The sequence below is a fragment of the Acinonyx jubatus genome, chromosome E2, assembly GCF_027475565.1.
Source record: "Acinonyx jubatus isolate Ajub_Pintada_27869175 chromosome E2, VMU_Ajub_asm_v1.0, whole genome shotgun sequence".
In the NCBI taxonomy this organism is placed as follows: domain Eukaryota; kingdom Metazoa; phylum Chordata; class Mammalia; order Carnivora; family Felidae; genus Acinonyx; species Acinonyx jubatus.
Genome location: NC_069396.1, coordinates 54431173 through 54451168, shown reverse-complemented (window position 1 = coordinate 54451168; position 19996 = coordinate 54431173). Strand labels below are relative to the sequence as shown.

The 19996-nt window shown below is 42.0% G+C and overlaps 1 protein-coding gene across 10 annotated transcripts; it reads left to right on the top strand.

Annotated features, from left to right (window-relative positions):
- Window positions 1–3484: 3484 nt before the first annotated feature.
- Window positions 3485–18203, top strand: LOC106973010 (zinc finger protein 260-like). 10 transcript variants are annotated; one of them, XM_053210938.1, is made up of 6 exons: window positions 3485–3777; window positions 4874–4995; window positions 11074–11203; window positions 13944–14070; window positions 14348–14444; window positions 15351–18203. In XM_053210938.1, exons 3-6 carry the CDS (start codon window positions 11180–11182, stop codon window positions 17203–17205), a joined length of 2103 nt encoding a protein of 700 aa, XP_053066913.1. In that variant the 5' UTR covers window positions 3485–3777; window positions 4874–4995; window positions 11074–11179; the 3' UTR covers window positions 17206–18203. The 10 variants fall into 10 exon arrangements, with proteins under 10 accessions (XP_053066913.1, XP_053066911.1, XP_053066912.1 ...); XM_053210936.1 differs by having other exon boundaries at window positions 3485–4025; XM_053210937.1 differs by having other exon boundaries at window positions 3485–4025; window positions 4871–4995.
- Window positions 18204–19996: the final 1793 nt, after the last annotated feature.

Here is a 19996-nt window from a genome sequence, read left to right as displayed (position 1 = left end):
ATCAATTCATTACCTTCCCCGCAGGCTTTCAGTACAGGAAGCCAGACAGAAACCCTGCTTCTCCCTGGGGATGAGTATAGAATGGGTTCTTCCAGATGAGTGCTGATTTCTACCAGTAATCTAAGTTTGGACAGAACCTCTACTTTCTTCTCCCACTTCCTCCCAACTGCAAACAAACACACTAAGGAGAATCAGTTACATATCCAAAAGCAGTCACTAGTAGTTTCCCAAGCCTTTTATCATAAAAATCTTCATGTACATACAAAAACTCAAAGAATAGTACAGTGGGCACCATTATATAGATCACACAAGTTCAGTAAATGTTACATTTTGCTGCATTTGCTTTATCTGTGTATCTTCTACTTATCCATCCATCTCTACTATCCAATTTACTGCTTTTTTAAAGTAAACATTTTTTTAAGTTCATTTATTTTTGAGAGAGGAAGAGAGAAAAAACATGAGTGGGGGAGGGGCAGAGAGAGAGAGGGAGGGACAGAGGATTTGATGCATGCTCCACACTGACAGTAGAGAGCCCGATGTGGGGCTCGAACACGTGAACCATGAAATCATGACCTGAGCCAAAGTCGGATGCTTAACCAACTGAGCCACCCAGTCACCCCCCAATCTACTTTTGATTGAACTAATTGAAAGTAAGATTGCAGACATATGATCCTTCGCTGCCAAATACCTCAATTAGAATCTTCTTTATTTATTTTTGAGAGGGAGAGAGAGAGGGAGAGAGAGAGAGAGGGAGAGAGAGAAAAAACACGAGTGGGGGAGGGGCAGAGAGAGAGGGAGAAAGAGGATCTGAAGCGAAGTGGGCTCTGTGCTGACAGCAGTGAACCAGATGTGGGGCTCGAACTCATGAACCTGAGCCAAAGTCAGATGTTCAACCGACTGAGCCATCCAGGAGCCTTCAACTTGAATCTTCTAATAATAAAAGATACTCTCCTACAAACCACAGTGTCTTTCTGATGCTAATCCTTTGATAGTGTGGTATTTGGAAAAAAATAAGGCCCAGATACTGAAAAGAGAAACCTCACTTCAATGAAAGTGTCAGACAAAGCCACAGTGAAGCTTCCTGGGGCCAGGAAGCCCCCAAAGCCAAAGATACAATATAAAGCAGCAACAGAACCTTCATGAAATTTAAAAATCCTATGACCGTGTTCAGAATCAGGCCCTACTGTATTAGCTTCCACATGGTTACTAGGTATTGGGACTGGACAACCATAGTCCTTTAAGTTGGGCAAATTGAAGACCAGAGTCCTTTAATGCCTCTGTGAAAAGAATGAAACAATTGAGCTCAACACTCAAGATCTAGCAGGTAAATGAAAAGGAGGGGAAAATGGGAGCTCTTAGGATAGTGCTCTTTTCACATGAGCTTTTTGGCTCCTAGACCAGACACTTGGGCCTAGCTAAACACAATCCTCTCTGTCTGTGTTTTTTATATTTTTAAAAGATTTATTTATTTTTGAGAGAGAAAGAACAAGCAGGGGAGGGATAGAGAGAGGGAGGACAGAGGATCTGAAGTGGGCTCTGTGCTGATGTGGGGCTCAAACTCACCAACAGTGAGATCATGACCTGAGCTAAAGTCGGACGCTCAACCATCGAGCCACCCAAGTGTCCCCCCCCTTCTTTTTTTAAGATTTTTTTTTTTTTTTGAGAGAGTGAGCGAGAACAGGGAAGGGGCAGAGAGAGAGGGAGAGAATCCCAAGCAGGCTCCATACTGTCAGTGTGGAGCCTCACATGGGGCTTGAACTTGCAAACTTCAGGATCATGACCTGAGCCAAAACCAAGAGTCAGACGCTCAACTGACTGAGCCACCCAGGTGCCCCTTAATGATTTTACTTTTAAATAATGTCTACACCCCATGTGGGGTTCGAACTCACAACCCCAAGATCAAGAGTCACATGCTCCACTGACTGAGCAAGCCAGGTACCCCAAACACAATCCTCTCTTTTGGGATGTTTAAGCTATTTGGTTCCGTGAAGTATTCATAAAAGTGAAGGCAGTTGTTGCCTGTAACTAAAAATCTATTAATTCTACCTAGTTGCCAGCTGTGTAAAGTGGAGTATGTACAATTATTAAAACATTTGTATTCTAGAATATACCATACAGAAAAGTATATTAAATACAATCACACACATATGTATTAGTTTAACATAAAATGACAACACCCATGTGTTAACAATTATGTGCTACCACTCAGATCAAGCCATAGAACATTCCAGAAGCCCTATTTATCCCTTTCCAGTAAACACCCTTACATCATTTTTAAATTTTTAATATTTATTTTTGAGAGAGAGAGAAAGACAGAGTGCAAGCGGGGGAGGGGCAGACAGACAGGGAGACACGGAATCCGAAGCAGGCTCCAGGCTCTGAGCTGTCAGCACAGAGCCCAACATGGGGCTCGAACTCTCGAACCTGGAGATCATGATCTGAGCCAAAGTCAGATGCTTAAGTGACTGAGCCACCCAGGCGTTCCTCCTTCTCATCATTTTCAATGGTCCCGATCCCTTCACAGAGATAGCCCTGGAATGCTATTCTAGATTTTTTTCCACAAACACTCTGTGTGTGTGGAAGTTCACAAGGTGAGTTAAAATTTTATTTGAAAATATAGGGGTGTCTGGATGACTCAGTTGGTTAATTGTCTGACTCGATTTTGGCTCAGGTCATGATCTCATGGTTCCTGGGTTGGAGCTCTGCTTCAGGCTCTGTGCTGAAGGCGGGAGCCTGTTTGGGATTCTTTCTGTCCCTTTCTCTGCCCTTCTGCCACTCACAGTCTCTGTCTCTCTCAAAAATAAACTTAAAAAATCTTATTTGAAAATATAAAGGGCCTAAAGAACAAAGACAGGCTCATAGAAAAGGAATATGGTAGGAGACCTTGCTTTATCGGATTGTGAAGACTTGGAAAGCTCCCATAGCTAAAACATAGTGGTACCGGCACAGGGATAAACAAAGAGACCAAAGGAACAGAACGTCCTAAGTCAGAGCCATGAAGGTAAGGAGACTTGATTTATGACAGATGGTACTACATAGCAGTGGGGGAAACCGACTAAATAATGCTGCTGGGATCATTATCTGTGCGGTATTCACAAAAACAAATGACTGGTGGGCTGTGACTAACGAGGATACACAGGATCCTTCTTTAATGTACTCAGTTTATGTTGGGACACGAGATACAAGAGTTAATCTTCTGGCGTGGACCTTGGGTCCCAGTGAATGCTTCACAACCGTCTCTCATCGCGAAGCACACATCCAGAGAGCTCTCCTCGTACCGCCCCTGCTCCTCCAGATCCAGTTCTAGCCTCCTAATCCCCGTTTTCTCAAATGTGCCGTGAACGCCTCCGGATTCCCAGCCCTGAAGTCCGCTCTTCCCTGTACGGATCCAGACTTTCCCAATATGGCCGCGCCCTCAGAGCGGCTTCCAAAGGGCGACGAGACAGAGCGGGAGCGGCCATTTCCGGCTCAGGCCTGGTCTGTGATTGGCTTAGCGTCCCGGTGAGGTTGGAAGACTGCAGGAGAGATCGCTGAGGTTCTACTAAGCATGCGCGGCCGCACGGACAGCCGCTGCGGAAGAACCGGACATGAGAAGTCTCGAAAAGTGGAGAAAGGATGGGCTGAATTTGCACCTTTCGTGTCTGGCCGGCCTACTCCGGTCGCCTACGGTGGCCATCTCGCTCTCCGTACAGCGCACGACGCAAGATGGCGGGCACGATCCGCAATGGCCGCTCCCGCCAATACGCAGCGAAATCGTCGCCGCGGAGTTAGCCAGCGGTAATTCTAGCCGGGGCCGGAGTGAGGGTTTGTGGCTTGATGGCTCACTCCAAAGTGCTACTCAATCTGAGTAATGGCTCTGGACACGGGCCAGCACACCAGGTGAACGGAAGCGGAAGTGGCGTATTGAGGCTTGGGTTCCCACGGCGTAAGGTCACAGATTCGCGGTCGAGGTCCTGTGAGGTTTCTGCAGGCTCCTTTCAGAGTCCCTCGTTGTGGGATTTCCTCGACCTGAGCTGCGGTTTGCGGTGGGTGCTCGTAGGAAGGTGCTTGTTTAAGGCGGTTTGGAGGCTGTCGGAGTCTTCGGCTGGCATCATGTTTAGGACGAGAGACCATTCCTGCTGACAGTGACAGGTGTGCTTCGGAACGCGCCCCCAGGCCGTAGACAGAGGCTCTGGGGGAGCCACTGACCCAGGGGCCCGGGGCCCATCGGGGTCCGGTCGGTGAGGAAAGGATTGGGGGTTAGTCGTCTGGGGTTCCTGTGGTCCGAGTTCGAGCATCCGAGGGGTTCGTGACCCTGTGAAAATAGCTGTCTGGGGGGGTGGGGGGCTGTGAGTAGGTGCAAGAGCGAAGGGCAGGGTGTGCAGCAGCCTGGCGTCCGTGGGAGAGGTGGGTGGGGTTGGCACGCGAGGAGGCCTCAGGTAGACAGACATTGGGGTGTGTATGAAGCATTGAAGTATTACGTTTCCCGCTTTTCATACTGAATTTTAAACATAAAGAGAACTCGAAAGAACAGCAAAGTGATCACGAGTATACCTGCCATACATAGATCCATTGTTAAAAATTGTGCCATGAACACTGTGTGCGCGTGTCAGCCAGTGTATGCGTGTTTGCATGCGAGTGAAATCATGTTAGTCCTAGCTTTTTATGTCCGTTCTGCTACTTGTTTGTGTGATTTGGGGTGAGGTACCAAGTTCTATCTATAATTCGCATTTTTCCCATGCAGACAAATTGGTATCTACCTCACAGAGGTACTCCTGAGGGCCCTACCTTCATGACCTCATCAAACCTAATTGTCTCCCAAAGGCCCTGTGTCCAAATACACAACTAATCCTGAGTTTGGAGGCTGTGATTTTTTTTTTATTTTTTTAAGTAGGTTCCCCGCCCTAGGTAGGGCTTGAACTCACAACCCGGGACCCTGAGATCAAGCGTGGCATGCTCTACTGACTGAGTCAGCCAGGCGCCACCTAGACGACATAAATATTAAGTCCATAACAGGTAGGTACTTGACAAAAGGAAGTTATCGTTATATACTTATCATCAATAAAAGCAGATAAAAATCACCTTAAAGTGTCTGTACTATTTTGAAATGTATTTTTAAACCGAATTATATTTTGTATCTATTTTCCTTTTTTATCTTTTTATTTTTTTTAACGTTTATTTATTTTTGAGACAGAGAGAGACAGAGCATGAACGGGGGATGGTCAGAGAGAGGGAGACACAGAATCTGAAACAGGCTCCAGGCTCTGAGCTGTGAGCACAGAGCCCGACGTGGGGCTCGAACTCATGGACCGCGAGATCATGACCTGAGCCGAAGTCGGAGGCCTAACCGACTGAGCCACCCAGGCGCCCCTATTTTCCTTTTTTAATATATAAAAGTAGGCCGGCTTAACTGCATATTTCATATTTCAAAGGCTTCTGGTTTAGTTTTACCAAACTCCCCAGTAATGTTCCATTATGTAATGCTTGCACACACCATGTGCCAGGCTTTTCTACATCTTTAGCGACAGTGGGTGTATCATCCTTTTATGAGTCTTTTCTAGTGTGATAGCCCCATTTAGAAAAAGGTGATTAACCTCAGCTTTTCTTTATAGTTTTGTTTAATTAAAGGTCATATTTGATTATTTAAAAATGGAAAAGTCTCCATGCTTATTCATCTTCCTAGTCCCTCCTTTTAACTCTCCCAAACTTTGGAACTACTGTTCACAAATTAGTATGTAGTATTCCCTTGACTTTTATAATTTTATCACGTCTATGAATACCATAAGAGTACACTCTTTAATTTTTCTAGTTTGTAAGTGTTATAATAAGGATCTTATAATGTGGTCTTCTGAGGCTTGCTTTTCTTGATTCATTACAAGTCTGTGATTGCGGGCGCCTGGGTGGCTCAGTCAGGTGAGCATCTGACTCTCTCGATTTCAGCTCAGGTCATGATCCTAGGGTCATGGGATCCAGCCCTGTGTCAGGCTCGATGCTCAGCCTGGAGCCTGCTTAAGATGCTCTCTCCCTCTGCCCCTCTCCCCTGCTCGCACTCTCTCTCTAAAATAAAAAAAAAATTTTTTTTAATTATTTATTAAAAACATTTTTTAAATGTTTTTATTTTTGAGACAGAGACAGAGCATGAGCAGGGGAGGGGCAGAGAGAGACACACAGGATCAGAAGCAGGCTCCAGGCTATCAGCACAGAGCCCGATGCAGGGCTCAAACTCATGGACTGTGAGATCATGACCTGAACTGAAGTCGGACGCCTAACCGACTGAGCCACCCAGGTGCCCCCAATTTTGTTTAATTAAAAAAAAAGTCTGTGATTCATCCATCTTGCATGTAAGTTTGGCTCATTAAAATGAATTTCATTGCATGAATATAGTGTAGTTCACACATCCATTCTCCTACTGTTGGACATTCGTATTGTTTCTGGGTTTCGGCTGTTAAAAGTAGCGAAGTTCCAAAGTCTTATATATCTCCTGGTCATTGTGAGAATTTATATAGTCTAGCCCAGAAGTATAATTTCTGACATAAAATAGATGAATTTTCATCTAAAGGAAAAGCCAAATTTCTCTTGTACCACCTTACTCTCTCATCAGTATTGTAAAAGTGCCTGTTGATCAGTAAGCTTTCCAACACTTAGTATTTTCATTCTTGTTTTTGACCATCTTTTGGGTGTCAAAGTCCTCTCGTTGTGGTCTCCATATGTACTATTCCTATAACTATGATGGTTGATTATCTTTTTTTTTAATTTTAATGTTTATTTATTTTGAGAGAGAGAAAGACACAGCATGAGTGGGGGAGGGGCAGAGAGAGAGGAGAGAGAGAGAATCCTAGGCAGGCTCCACGCTGTCAGCACAGTGCGTGATGTGGGGCTCAAACTCACAAAACCGTGAGATCATGACCTGAGCCGAGATCAAGAGTCGGGTACTTAACCAACTGAGCCACCTGGGTGCCCTGATTATCTTTTTATATGTTCATTGGCCAGTTTTATTTTATTTACTTACCTTAATTTTTAAATTTCATTACAGTTGATACAACAACGTTACAGGTGTACAACATAGTGATTCAACATCTTTATATATTACGTTGGCCAATTTTAAAACTTACAAGTTTGTCTTTACTCATTTTAGAGAATAGTCACGTACTTAGAAACTTAGTCTTTTGCTAGGTATTTTGTGATAAACCATTTGCCTGGGCTTTGTCCCCAGTTCCTGGGAGGTAGCCTCTAAACTGTTGGAATGTACTAAGTGACAGGCGTGTCCCTGTTATTATTCATGGTGGGTCTATGGATAGTTTATGCCAATGAGGAGACTTGGCATGGGGCTATTTATGCCAGAAAGACCAACCATGCGATTAGAGGGTGGGGGCTTTGAGCCTGGTGAGACCAGCCTTAGCTCCAAGATGGTAGTGGTGTTAGAGGCTGAGTCAAATGGCCAGTGATTAAATCAGTCCTGCTTACTGATTAATGAAATTCTAATAAAAACTACAGACACTGAAACTCAGATGCACCTCTGTGGTGGCAATACCCTACATATTGGCACTCGTGGATATGCTGGACGGATAAGTAATGTGTCCCGACTCCCAGAGGATAGGACAATGGAAACTTCTGGTTTGGGATCCTCCCGAACCTCACCCTCTTGTCCCTCTCTCCATTTGACTGCTTACGATTTGCATTCTTTTGCTATAATCTGTTACCTTGCACAGGTTCCCCCCAGGTACTTCATAGGTTTTGCTGGTATTGTGAATACTGGTTTTAACCCCTTTTAAACCTTAATTGTTGTTTGAATGTGAAATTCCAATTGATGTTTATATTGATCTCAAAACAGTTGCATAATGACAGTTTTGGGTTTTTTCCAGTCTTCTTTCAATTGATTTTGCCCATTTTATTGCTCAGGTTCTGATCTGTGGTACATTTTTGACTAAAGGTTCAGTGAGAGGTTATCCATGTCCCTGAGTTTAAAGAAATGTGCTGTGGATTATTTTGTAGATACTCTTTCTTGTCTATTTCTAGTTTAGTAATATATATTTTTTTAATTGAGTGGCTTGGGGTTTTCTGACATCTCTTTTCTTCATCTTTTGAGAGAATTAAATGGTTCTTATTAAACTATCCTTGCATTACTGGAATAAAGTCAGCTGTGCGTAGTAGTTCTTCTGTATTCAGTTTTCCTAGTATATACCTCCTACATACCAGTGGATACAGTTATCTAGCATTTTATTTCGAGTTTTTTTTAAATTATTTTTTTCCTAAGCAATCTCTGCACCCAACATGGGGCTCAAACTCACAACCCTGAGATCAAGAGTTGCATCCTCAGGGCGCCTGGGTGGCTCAGTCAGTTAAACGTCTGACTCTGGCTCAGGTCATGATCTTGTGGTTGATGAGTTCAAGCCCTGCATCAAGCTCTGTGCTTTCAGCTTTGGATCCTCTGTCTCCCTCTCTCTCTGCCCCTCTCCCTCTCATTTGCGCTCACTCTTCTCTCTCTTTCAGATATAAATAAACATTAAAAAAAGAGAATACCATTAAAAAAAAAAAAAGAGTTGCATGCTCTACCCACTGAGCCAGCCAGCAGTCCCTTATTTCAGGTTTTTATAGAGAAGCTAATAAATGCGATTGGCCTATAAATTTCTTTCTCCCATTGTCTTTGAAATCCAGCTGTTTTCTTCAGTTCTCCTACAGTCTAAAACACAGAGTTGTATGTTCTTTCAGAGTTCTCAGCAGTGTGATATTGAGAGTAATAAACTGTGTCCAAGTATTTCCAGGATGTCCTGGCATCTCTACATTACTCTGTGGTAGATTAATTTCGCATAGCCAGAATTAATTATTTAACAGTCAGCACTGCTCGGAGTACATAAGAGATCCAGCTGGGATTTTGTGTGAAGATAAAGTCTCAACAAGAGATAAGTATTTGAGACCGCCCCTCGGTCTTTTAAATGATAGCCATTCTGGGGCACCTGGCAAGTCTTGATCTCAGGGTCATGAGTTGGAGCTCCACATTGGGCCTAGAGCTTACTTATAAATAAATAAATACATATATACACACATATGTAAACACATAAATAAATGACCATTCTAACAGGTTTGTAGCAATATTTTATTTTGGTTTTAATTTGCTTTCGTTGTGTAACCTAAAACAGTTTTTCATGTGCTTAATTGCTGTCTATGTTTGGGAGGAAGTGTTTGTTTAAATCTTTTGTTCCTTTTTTTACTAGATTGTCTCTTTTGTGAAGTTGGAAAAGTTCTTCATATTTTTTACATAGAAGTCTTTCAATCAAGTATGCACTTCATTAATGTTTTACTCTAACCTCCTCTGGCTTCATCCTTCATTTTACAACTATCTTTTGCATATCAAAAATGTTTAGTGATGAGGAAGTCCAATTTATCAATTTTTTTTTTGTTTATTGTGCGTTTTGTGCCCTGTAATAAATCTTTGCCTAATCCAAGATCACTTAAAGTTTTTCTGTGCTTGGGGCTCCTGGATGGCTCAGTCAGTTAAGCATTCAACTCTTGATTTCAGCTCAAGTCATGATCTCATGTCCACTGACAGCACAGAGGCTGCTTGGGATTCTCTCTTTCTCTCTCTCTCTGCCCCGCTTCCTCCCCCTTCTCTCTTCTCTCTCCTAAAACAAATAAATAAACTTAAAATTTTTTTTCTCTGCTTTCTTCTAGAAGTATCACAGTTTCAGTTCTTACAACTGTAATCTATTTGAGTTAATTTTGGTATGAGGTAAATGTAAATGTCCTCCTAGTGTTTCAGTCACATTTGTTAAACATTTTAAAGTTTTTCATCATGTTCATGCTTGTCTCTAATGTGTTGAATATATGGAGTATATATATAATAGCATTTGTTTTTAATTTTTTAATGTTTATTTTTGAGAGAGAGAGAGAGAGACAGACAGACAGACAGCACAAGCAGGGGAGGGACAGAGATAGAGGGGGACAAAGAATCCAAAGCAGGCTCCAGGCTACAAGCTGTCAGCACAGAGCCCGACATGGGGCTCGAACCCACAAACCACGAGATCATGACCTGAGCTCACCCTACTGAGCCACCCAGGTGTGCCTATGATAGCGTTTTTAGCGTACTGGGTGCCAGGTCTCTCCCTTTGGCCATTTTTGTCTCTTTCTCTTGCTTGATTTCCCCCCTTGCCGTGGGTCATATTTCCTTGCTTCTCTGCATCTCTGGTCATTTTTGATTGGATATCATATATCGTCAGCTTCACACTGTTTGCAGGATTTTCTTTTATTCCTTTCACTACTTTTGAGGTTTGCTCTGGGATGTAACCAAGTTACTCTGAAAGTTTTGATTCTTTGGAGGCTTTCTTTTAAGCTTTCTTAGGTGGGGCCATAAGAGTCTTTTTGGTCTTATTTTGTCCCCATTATTGAGGTAATATTCTCCTGAGACCTCTGCACATTTGAAAAACAGGCATACTAGAAGGTCTTTCCACCCAGGCTAGTGGGAACACTGGCTGTTCCTGATCTGGTGTGAGCTCCAGGAATTGTTGGACCTTCTCCTTTCCTCACAGTTCATTAGACCTTAGCCAGAGACTCAAAAGAACCCTCTGTGCATCTGCAGAGTGAGTTTTCCCTCTCTCTCTTCTGGTATACTGCCTGGCAAGTGCTTGTCATCTTTGCTTCCTCAGACTTTGACTTTTTTATCATTAATTCAGCAAGCCTGCTAGACTCTTTGGGTTCCTTCTCCCCAACTGTGGCCTAGAAGGTCTCCAGGTAATGAGTCTCAGCACACAAATGTTCCCCTTCTTCTCTGACTTCTGTGTCTGAAAATAGTTTAGATATTTCCCCCATTTTTTTTAGTTGATTAGGCTGAAAGGATAATTCATCATTCTAGTAATTTCCCTGGAATCAGATTCTATCATTTCTGAGAGTTTGCGTCTTAATCCTTGGTCCACCAGTTACCGTGTGGCTTTTAGTTAGGTGTTTGATCTTTCTTTTCTTTCAAATGGAATAATTATAGTCTAGCCACTAGGATTGTGAGGGTTAAGTGAGAAAAGACGCTTAAAAACAGTTCCTTGCCTGCACAGGAGCTTGCTTTTATTATTATTTCCATGCCAAACAAATCTTTCTTTGGATCCATAGATGCTGCCTTCCCAGAATGAGGCACTTCCTATAAAGGAAAAAAAGTAGATCTTGAGTCTAGAAATTCATCCTTACTGAGGATACTCTTGACACCAGAGACACCTGAATGCTGAAAATGACCAAGTCCCAGGTGAGCTGTTTATTTCCCCTATTTCTAGAGGTTTATAAAAATGCATACAATCTGATGCTTGCCAGAGTTGGTAAGGGAGTGAGGAGTTGGGCAAAATGGGTGAAGGGAAGTGGAAGATACAGGCTTTCAATTTTGGAATGAAGAAATCATGAGCATAAAAGCTACAGCATAGGGTAGCACCTGGGTGGCCCAGTCGGTTGAGCGGCCGGCTCTTGATTTCACTCAAGTCATGATCCCAGGATCTTGGAATCGAGTCCCATATCAGGCTTCACGCTGAGAGCCTAAAATTCCCTCTCTCCCTCTGCCCCTTCCCTACTCACACTCTCTTTCTAAAATAAAACAATTAAAAAAAATTTTTTTAATGTACAGCATAGGGAATGTAATCAATGATATTGTAATAGTGTTGTATTTAGACAGCTACACATGCAGTGAACATGACAGGACTATAGTTTGTTGAATCTCTATTATACAACTGAAACTAATGTAACATTGTGTGACAACTAATTAACTAGTTAACGATTTAAAACACTACACAAAGTGAACTATGTATATAGATACATTGCAGCTGGGAGAGATGTGCTTAGACCCAGAGACGGAATAAATGATCCAGAGGAGCCAATGAGGAAGGGAGTTCTAGCTAATCTGCATGTCACATGTCGCAAGGTGCTAACAGTTGGAACATTGCCACATAAGCAGTGGGATCCAGAGCTGAGTTGCAGACATATCTGTGGTAATACTGGAAACCATCACAAAAGAATAAAAACATAAGATTTACTTTGTATAGGGGCACCTGGGTGGCTCAGTTAGTTAAAGTGTCTGACTTGCGCTCAGGTTATGATCTAACCACTTTGTGAGTTCGAGCCCCCCATCAGGCTCTGTGCTGACAGCTCAGAGCTTGGAGCCTGCTTCCAATTCTGTGTCTTCCTCTCTCTCTGCCCCTCCCCTGCTCATGCTCTGTCTGTCTCTCTTTCTCTCAAAAATTAATAAACATTTTTTAAAAAAGGGATTTACTTTGTGTATAAGGAGGAAGCACATGAACTTTTTGAGGAAATATTTCCCAGGCATTAAGTGTGAAGAAGTGTCCTCAAATATCGATGGGTATTGTTCTCCAGTCCTTCTCCAGAGTATGGACCCAGTGAACGGTCATCTTCCTAAGGAAATGTAGGAGATATAAAAGGCATAGCTAGAAAACTTAAAAAAAATATCTTCTTACTTGCGAAGAGGAATGCTCACCTAAGGGTCATTGTGCAGATCATGGTGTTAACACATATGAAGTGTTTAGAGCAATACATAGTAAATGCTTTCTGTTTGCTTTTGTATCATGAGTGACTATGTAGCACAGTCAATTTCTAAAAGGTAATTCTGAGCATAACATACTTTCGTATATGAAAAACACTGCAGGCGCACCTGGCTGGCTCGGTTGGAAGAGCATGTGACTCTTGATCTTGGGGTCATGAGTTCAAGCCCTGCATTTGGTGTAGAGATTACATACATAAACTAACTTAAAAAAAAAAAAAAAAAGAAAGAAAAAAGAAAAACACTATAGTGTCTACCAAGTGTCTATAGGAAATATAAACACTTGCTCCAAGGTCTGTTGCTGCCTGTGCCCAGGGCATCTGTTCTCTTTGGCCTCTTTTGTCTCGCTGAACTTTTTGCAGTTTCTTGAAGCCAGTATGGTACTTAACACTTTTTTTTTTTTAACTTTATTTATTTTGAGAGAAAAAGAAAGAGCACAAGCAGGAGAGGGGGAGAGAGAGGATCCCAAGCAGGCTCAGCGCTGTCAGCACAAAGCCCAACTTGGGGCTTGAACCCACGAACCGTGAGATCATGACCTGAGCTGAAATCAAGAGTCAGCTGTTCCACTGACCGAGCCACCCAGCCTCCCCAGGATTTAACACTTTGAACTCGTCCTCCCTTTGGAAGACCCATGGTTCCCACCTCTTCTAGCTCTTACTGTGGGACACACCACTAAACATACCGGATGTAGCTCTAGCTTGACCACTTCTTCAGGACTGTTATTTCTCCACCTACTTGTGCCCATGTTTTAACTTGAGTATACTTCTGTTGTAACCCTTAAACCATAATGTCTTCCCGTATGTCAACTCTGTCAAGGAGTGTACTTGCCACTCTGCACTATCAGAAGCTACATGAAGGCTTTATGCTTTATTTCCTTTTTTAGTGCATATGTATTCCTATTACAGTAGGTAACATTACTTTTTTAAAAAGTTAACTTGAGAGAAAAGAGTATACGCACATGTGAATGGGGAGGGGCAGAGAGGGGCAGGGGGCGGGAGAGAGAGAGAGAGAATGAATGAATGAATCAATCAATCAATCAATCCATCCATCCCAACCAGTCTCCGCGCTGTCAGCACAGAGCCGACTCGGGGCTTGATCTCACAAACCGTGAGATCATGACCTGAGCTGAGCTCAAGAGTCGGACACTTAACCAACTGAGCCACCCAGGCGCCCCAACATTAAACACTCCTCAGGTGGGTTGCAGATGGTTTTTAGGCAAAGTTTTAGCAACATTTTGCATGGGTGAATGAATGAGTGAAGTGAATGAAGAATGCAGAAAGGATAGCTTAAATGAAGTTATTAGCCCACAAAGCATAAATCAAAACTAGGCATAGAGAAATACTTGTTTATAAATGTCTATAGCAAAAATAATCAGAATAATATCTATCTCCTACATTTTTTCCATTATATTAACTCCAGATCAAAAAGGGCTATGTTATTACAGGGCTTATTGTCATTCAGTGATGTGGCTGTGGATTTCACCTGCGAAGAATGGGAGCTACTAGATACTGTTCAGAAGAACCTCTACCGGGATGTGATGTTGGAAAATTACAGCAATCTAATGTCATTGGGTAAAGACAACTTTCCTAAATATCTCAGCATGAGCCCATTAATTGTCCCCCTTTCCCCCCCCATTGCTACAATTTATGGGTACTCTGATATCCTTAATGATTTTGGATTTGGAAAGGTGATAGAACCTATTTTCCTTATGACCAGTGACGGTACTTATTTTCATTTTTGGAATAAAGAGTTTCTGTTCTGCTGAGATTTACTGTCTGTTCCCTAAAACAGAACTTTCCTTCAATAGGCCCTAATACTGCTCAGTTCTCTGTGATGACCCCTTGACAGGTTATCACGCTCCCTGGCCAGAAGCAACGGTTCCTGTGGAGAAAGGAGTACAAGGACTGGTAGAGAGAGAATTCCCAAGTTTGTGTAGTCCAGGCGAGTATACCAGCGCAGTGGGAGTTAGCGGAAGCCAAGTGACAGTTGATCTTGGTGCTTTGGGACCCTTGTTATTTTGGGATTTTTTGCTCATTGTCTTTGAACCTTTAGAGGGGACGTTGAGTGAACAGAGGTCACCAGTGTGAATGGTGCTTCCTTCTCTTACCGTGTATGACTCATGTGCTAGCCACCTCAGAGAAGACGTACCTCCTTTCATCTGCCCTGGGTCAGACCTTGGCCTGTTTCATTCGGTCTTTCTTTTTTGGCTGTTGTTCTTTTGCAGCTTGTTAGACACAACCCACTTTCCCCATGTCTTACCCATATTCACTTAGCTCTCCTTTTTTTTTTTTTTTTAAAGAGGTAGGCTTTTTTTTTTTTTAATGTTTGTTTTCGAGAAAGAGGGAGTGAGCAGGGGAGGGGAGAGGGAAGGGGAGACAGAGAATCCCAAGCAGGCTCGCGCTGTCAGTGCAAAGCCCAACATGGGGCTTGAACCCTCAAACCATAAGATCATGACCTGAGCTGAAGTTGCGGACACTCAACCAACTGAGCCACCCAGGCACTCCCACATAGCCCTTCTGTTACGCTTCTAGAGATTTCATAGATTCCCTCCAAAATTTGATGACACCCATGTCCTTCAGTTCATTACTTATTATCTATTTCTTTTATTGGATGCCTCTGACTTCTGTGCACCTGCTGTATCACTTTCTCCATTCTCTTTAGATAGGGACTTGAGATTCCATCCCCCTCCATTTCATAATGATAGGATTTTTTTTTTCCCTGAAGTAATGTGGCAGGTTTAGGATTAGTATCAGGAAAATATTGAGAACGATGAATCTGTTAAGCAATAATGAAAATAATGCATTGGGAAAAAATTTTTCTCTGAGCAAAACTTTGTTCCATTTGTAGGAAGACCCCTTCAGTGTTTCTCAAGAGGAATACGTTTGAAACAATATTCAGATTCAAAACTTCAGAATAAAAATTCTGCAGAAATGAATTCCACTGAATTAAGTGGCCATGGGAAATCATTTTTCCATACTCTACATGAAACCTGCCATACTTCAGCCCAGTACAGTGAACATAATTTCTGTGTGAAGACTTTCAACACGGTGAAAAATCTCAAAAGACATCACAGAATTCACACAGAAGGAAAACCTTATGAATGCAGTGAATGTCCCAAATCCTTCAGGTATAAGTCAAAGCTCATAATACACCAGAGAACTCATACAGGAGAGAAGCCGTACAGATGCCCTGAATGTCAGAAAGCTTTTAGTACAAAATGTCATCTTACTCTGCACCAGAGAACTCATACAGGAGAGAAACCGTATGGATGTTTTGAGTGTCCAAAGTCTTTCAGAACAAAGTATCATCTCATTTTACACCACAGGACTCACACAGGAGAGAAACCCTATGAATGCAAAGAGTGTGGCAAAGCCTACAGAGAGAAGACAAAGCTCAGGTTGCATTACCGCACACACACAGGAGAGAAACCTTTTGAGTGTAGTGACTGTGGTAAAGGTTTCATGCAGAAGTCAAACCTACTTATCCATCAAAGAACTCATACAGGAGACAGACCCTATGCATGTAAAGAATGTGAAAAGACCTTCTGCAGTAAGTCTCAGCTTGTTGTTCACCAGCGAACTCACACACGAGAAAAATCGTACGAATGCAAGGAATGTGGGAAAGCCTTCAGTAAAAACTCACATCTCCTGACGCATCAGAGAATTCATATAGGAGAGAAGCCTTATGAATGCAATGAGTGTGGAAAAGCTTTCGTACACACATCACAGCTCATTGTACATCAGAGAAATCATACAGGAAGAAAACCTTATGAGTGTAAGGAATGTGGGAAAGCCTTCAATAAAAAGTCACACTTCATAACACATCAGAGAATCCATACGGGAGAGAAGCCTTATGAATGCAGTGAATGTGGAAAAGCATTTATAGACAACTCCCAGCTTATCGTTCATCGAAGAACTCACACAGGAGAGAAACCTTATGAGTGCAAGGAATGTGGGAAAGCCTTTAATAAAAAGTCATCCCTCATAACACATCAGAGAATTCACACAGGAGAGAAGCCTTATGAATGCAGTGAGTGTGGAAAAGCCTTCATAGACAAGTCACATCTCATTGTCCATCAGCGAACTCATACAGGAGAGAAACCCTATGAATGCGGTGAGTGTGGAAAAGCTTTCATACGAAAGGCAATGCTCATTGTCCATCACAGAACGCATACAGGAGAGAAACCCTTTGTATGTCTCGAATGCCAGAAAGCCTTTAGCAGTATGGCAATGCTCAGTAGACATCAGTTGATTCACACAGGAGAGAAACCCCATGGATGCAATGAATGTGGAAAAGCTTTCCGCCAAAAAAGCCATCTTATTATCCATCAACGGTGCCATACTGGAGAGAAACCCTATGGGTGTGTTCCATGTGGTCAGATCTTCAACCAGAAGTCACAGCTCATTAGACATCAGAGACGCCACACAGGAGAGAAACCATATCAGTGCACTCAATGTGGGAAAGCCTTTTTTGAGAAATCATACCTCAGTGTTCATCAGAGAAGTCACGTAGGACAGAAACCTTATCACTGTAATGAGTGTGGGAAAACATTCTCTGTCAAGTTCTTTCTCACTTCACATGAGGAAATTCACACAGGAAAGAAATCTCGGGAACACGGCGCTGGAAAGACTTTAGTGAAGGGCCAGATCTCACGGAATACAAAAGAATCCACACAAAGGACACCCTCTGAATGCAGGGAACGTTAGGATAATTTTGGTCTTTGTCAGTTCCAGAAAACTTATCCAGGAGGGACCTTTTAAATGCAGTGAATATAGGAAAACCATCTACCACCAGTGTAGCCTAATTTCATTAGGGAAAGGCCTACAAATGAGGTGAAAAGTCAACATCTGTTCTCGAGAAGAGAAATCCCATTATACGTCACACAGAAATAAAACTTGGCCGCAACAGATGTGTTTGAGGGGTCATCATATAATAGTTTTCACTGAGGGGGAAGAAAAAAACTCGTAAATGTTGGGAATCCTGGAACACCTTCCAAACAAATGAGCTTTCACATCAAAGAAGATAGCTGACTGAAGACTTGTGATAAGAGATGCCTCTGGCATGAAGTCCAAAACTTACTGTGCATCAGATAATACTTATTAAGGAGAGTTAGTGTAATGTAATGACACTGGGCCAGTTGCTTACATATAAACTTTATAATAGAAATTCTGTTCCTGTCACATTACCATTTATTTATAAAAAATACAACATGAAGTAGTCAAGAAGAGCAAATAACTGCAGTATGCTAAAAGACAGTTTTGTTTCATGTTTGAATATATGGAATAGTCAAAGCAGTAATTTAAGAAAGGTCCAAGATGTATGTGATTTTGTGTCCAGAGGATTTTTGTAGCACATGTATGTCCTGAGTTTCAGGTTTCATAAGATCATGAAAGAAAATCGTATACCATAAAATTCTTGTTTGTAGGTGTAGAATCCATCAAGAAATGCCAGCATTGTAAATTTTTGTATATCTTATAAATTGCAAGGGAAGTAATTAGGCTTAAAACTAAACAAGACTTAAAAAAAAAAACTTGGCTGGTATGTGTAAATGGATCTGGTAATACTTTTTAGCCATTTGGGATAATATTCTTTTTTAACACAAATTGTCTTCTGCCACTCTGATTTAATTGATTTAAATATATCAATACGTGTGGTGTAAAAGTTAAATAAGTCTATAGAATAAACAAGGTCCCTTTTCACCATTTCCCTAAATCCTCCCTTTCCTTTTCCATTATTTTTTTTAATGTTTATTTGAGAGAGAGTGAGTGTGTGCACATGAGCAGGGGAGGGGCAGAGAGAGAGAGAGAGAGAGTAGGAGAAAGAGAATCCCAGGCAGGCTCCACACTGTCAGTGCAGAGCCCAATGCTGGGCTCAATCCCCCGAACCATGAGATCAGGAGCCAAAATTCAGAGTCAGAAGCTTAACTGACTGAGCCACCCAGGTACCCCCCAAAATACTGAGATTTAAGAGTGATGAGTAATCACAACTCTTCTGTCCCTGAGTTTTGAAAAACTGGAAGCAGCTGGTATCTGCCCCACTCTCCTGCTCATATACTCTCTAAAATAAAAAAATAAACTTTAATTTTAAGTAAATAAAACCTAAAAAAAAAAAATCCATGTTTAAAATAATCATTAAGGGAACAGGAACAGAGTGCACATTTTCCAAACTAGTCAAGGGCAAAGGCAGAATGATTAAGAAACAAAAATTATCATGAACCCAAAAGAAGGCAGAGTATAAAGAAACGTGGAATAAAAAAAGATAAATTTACGCTGATAAAAATATTTATAAAAGGAAGTTTTGAACAACATAACAAAAATCAATATAATGGAGGTATTGTATACAATGTTCTCAAAATTCACAGAATTTTCAAGCACTTATTTTCCAAAGTTTACCGTGTTGGCCATGTTCTAGCCTATAATGCAAATCTCAACAAACCTGAAAGGACTAAATAATGTGCACTCTTGTTCTGTAAGCCGACATACACTAAGTCCAGGACAAAAATTAGCTAGAAATCTGTAATTCTGGGAATCAAGAAATAAATTATAAATATTACATTGTTGCAGACCTTGAGTCCGGAGTTCTCTCATGTTCAGCAAGAGAGCAGATGCAGAAATGAACACGAGAGAGGCTAATGTCTGGGAGGAGACAAGAGCCCTGAGTAAGGTCCTTTCTCCATATTAGGATCAGAAGGACTACATATATGATGGTCATGCCGAAAGAGACAATAAAACAGTTATCATTATTCATGTATGTGAGAGAAAAGGGGTTCCAAAGGTATGTGATGTTAGGGGTTAGGGTCAAGACAAATCAACATCTTGGTGCCAAGCAGGCAGCCCTTCACTGCCGGCACCGTATTTGTCTACCTTTTCTAGGGACTAAGATGAATGGGGCATGCCGCCCCAGGCTTAACAAGGCATATTTCTCGCTAGCAAACCTGGGACAAAGCCTTGCAGCCGCGGCTCTCCACCTCTACCAGCTCTCGGAGGCTTTCGTCCTGTGAAAGCGGCTTTCCGCCCTAAGCCTTGTGAACCCATTGGTGCAAGTTCAGAGAATTCTTAAACTTATCCCCCCACATTGCATGAGTCAAAGAAGAAATCGTTATTTTTCCAACTTTGCATTCTAACAATTTTTAAGTATAAAAAGATTGCAAGTCTAAATAATGATGAGGCCTATGTACCTACAAAATAGGTTCAGCAACTTCACCATTTTGTTATGTACCTATTTTCCATTTAGTTACCTACCTGTTTATCTTTTCAGAATCCTCTGGTCGTAAAGATACTATCACATCTATATTATCATGCATCCCCTACATAATCAAAACATCATTACCAAACCTAAGAAATTAAACAGTGGAAGTTAAGCCACTGGGGATTCCCTAAGTAATAAGAGCCATAAAAGTGTACACCAGGAGACTTGGCTGCCGCCTGACGACAGGTCACGTTAACATGACTAGTCCCATTTGGGCCTGGGTCTCCACTTTGTCGTTGGGAAGATGAC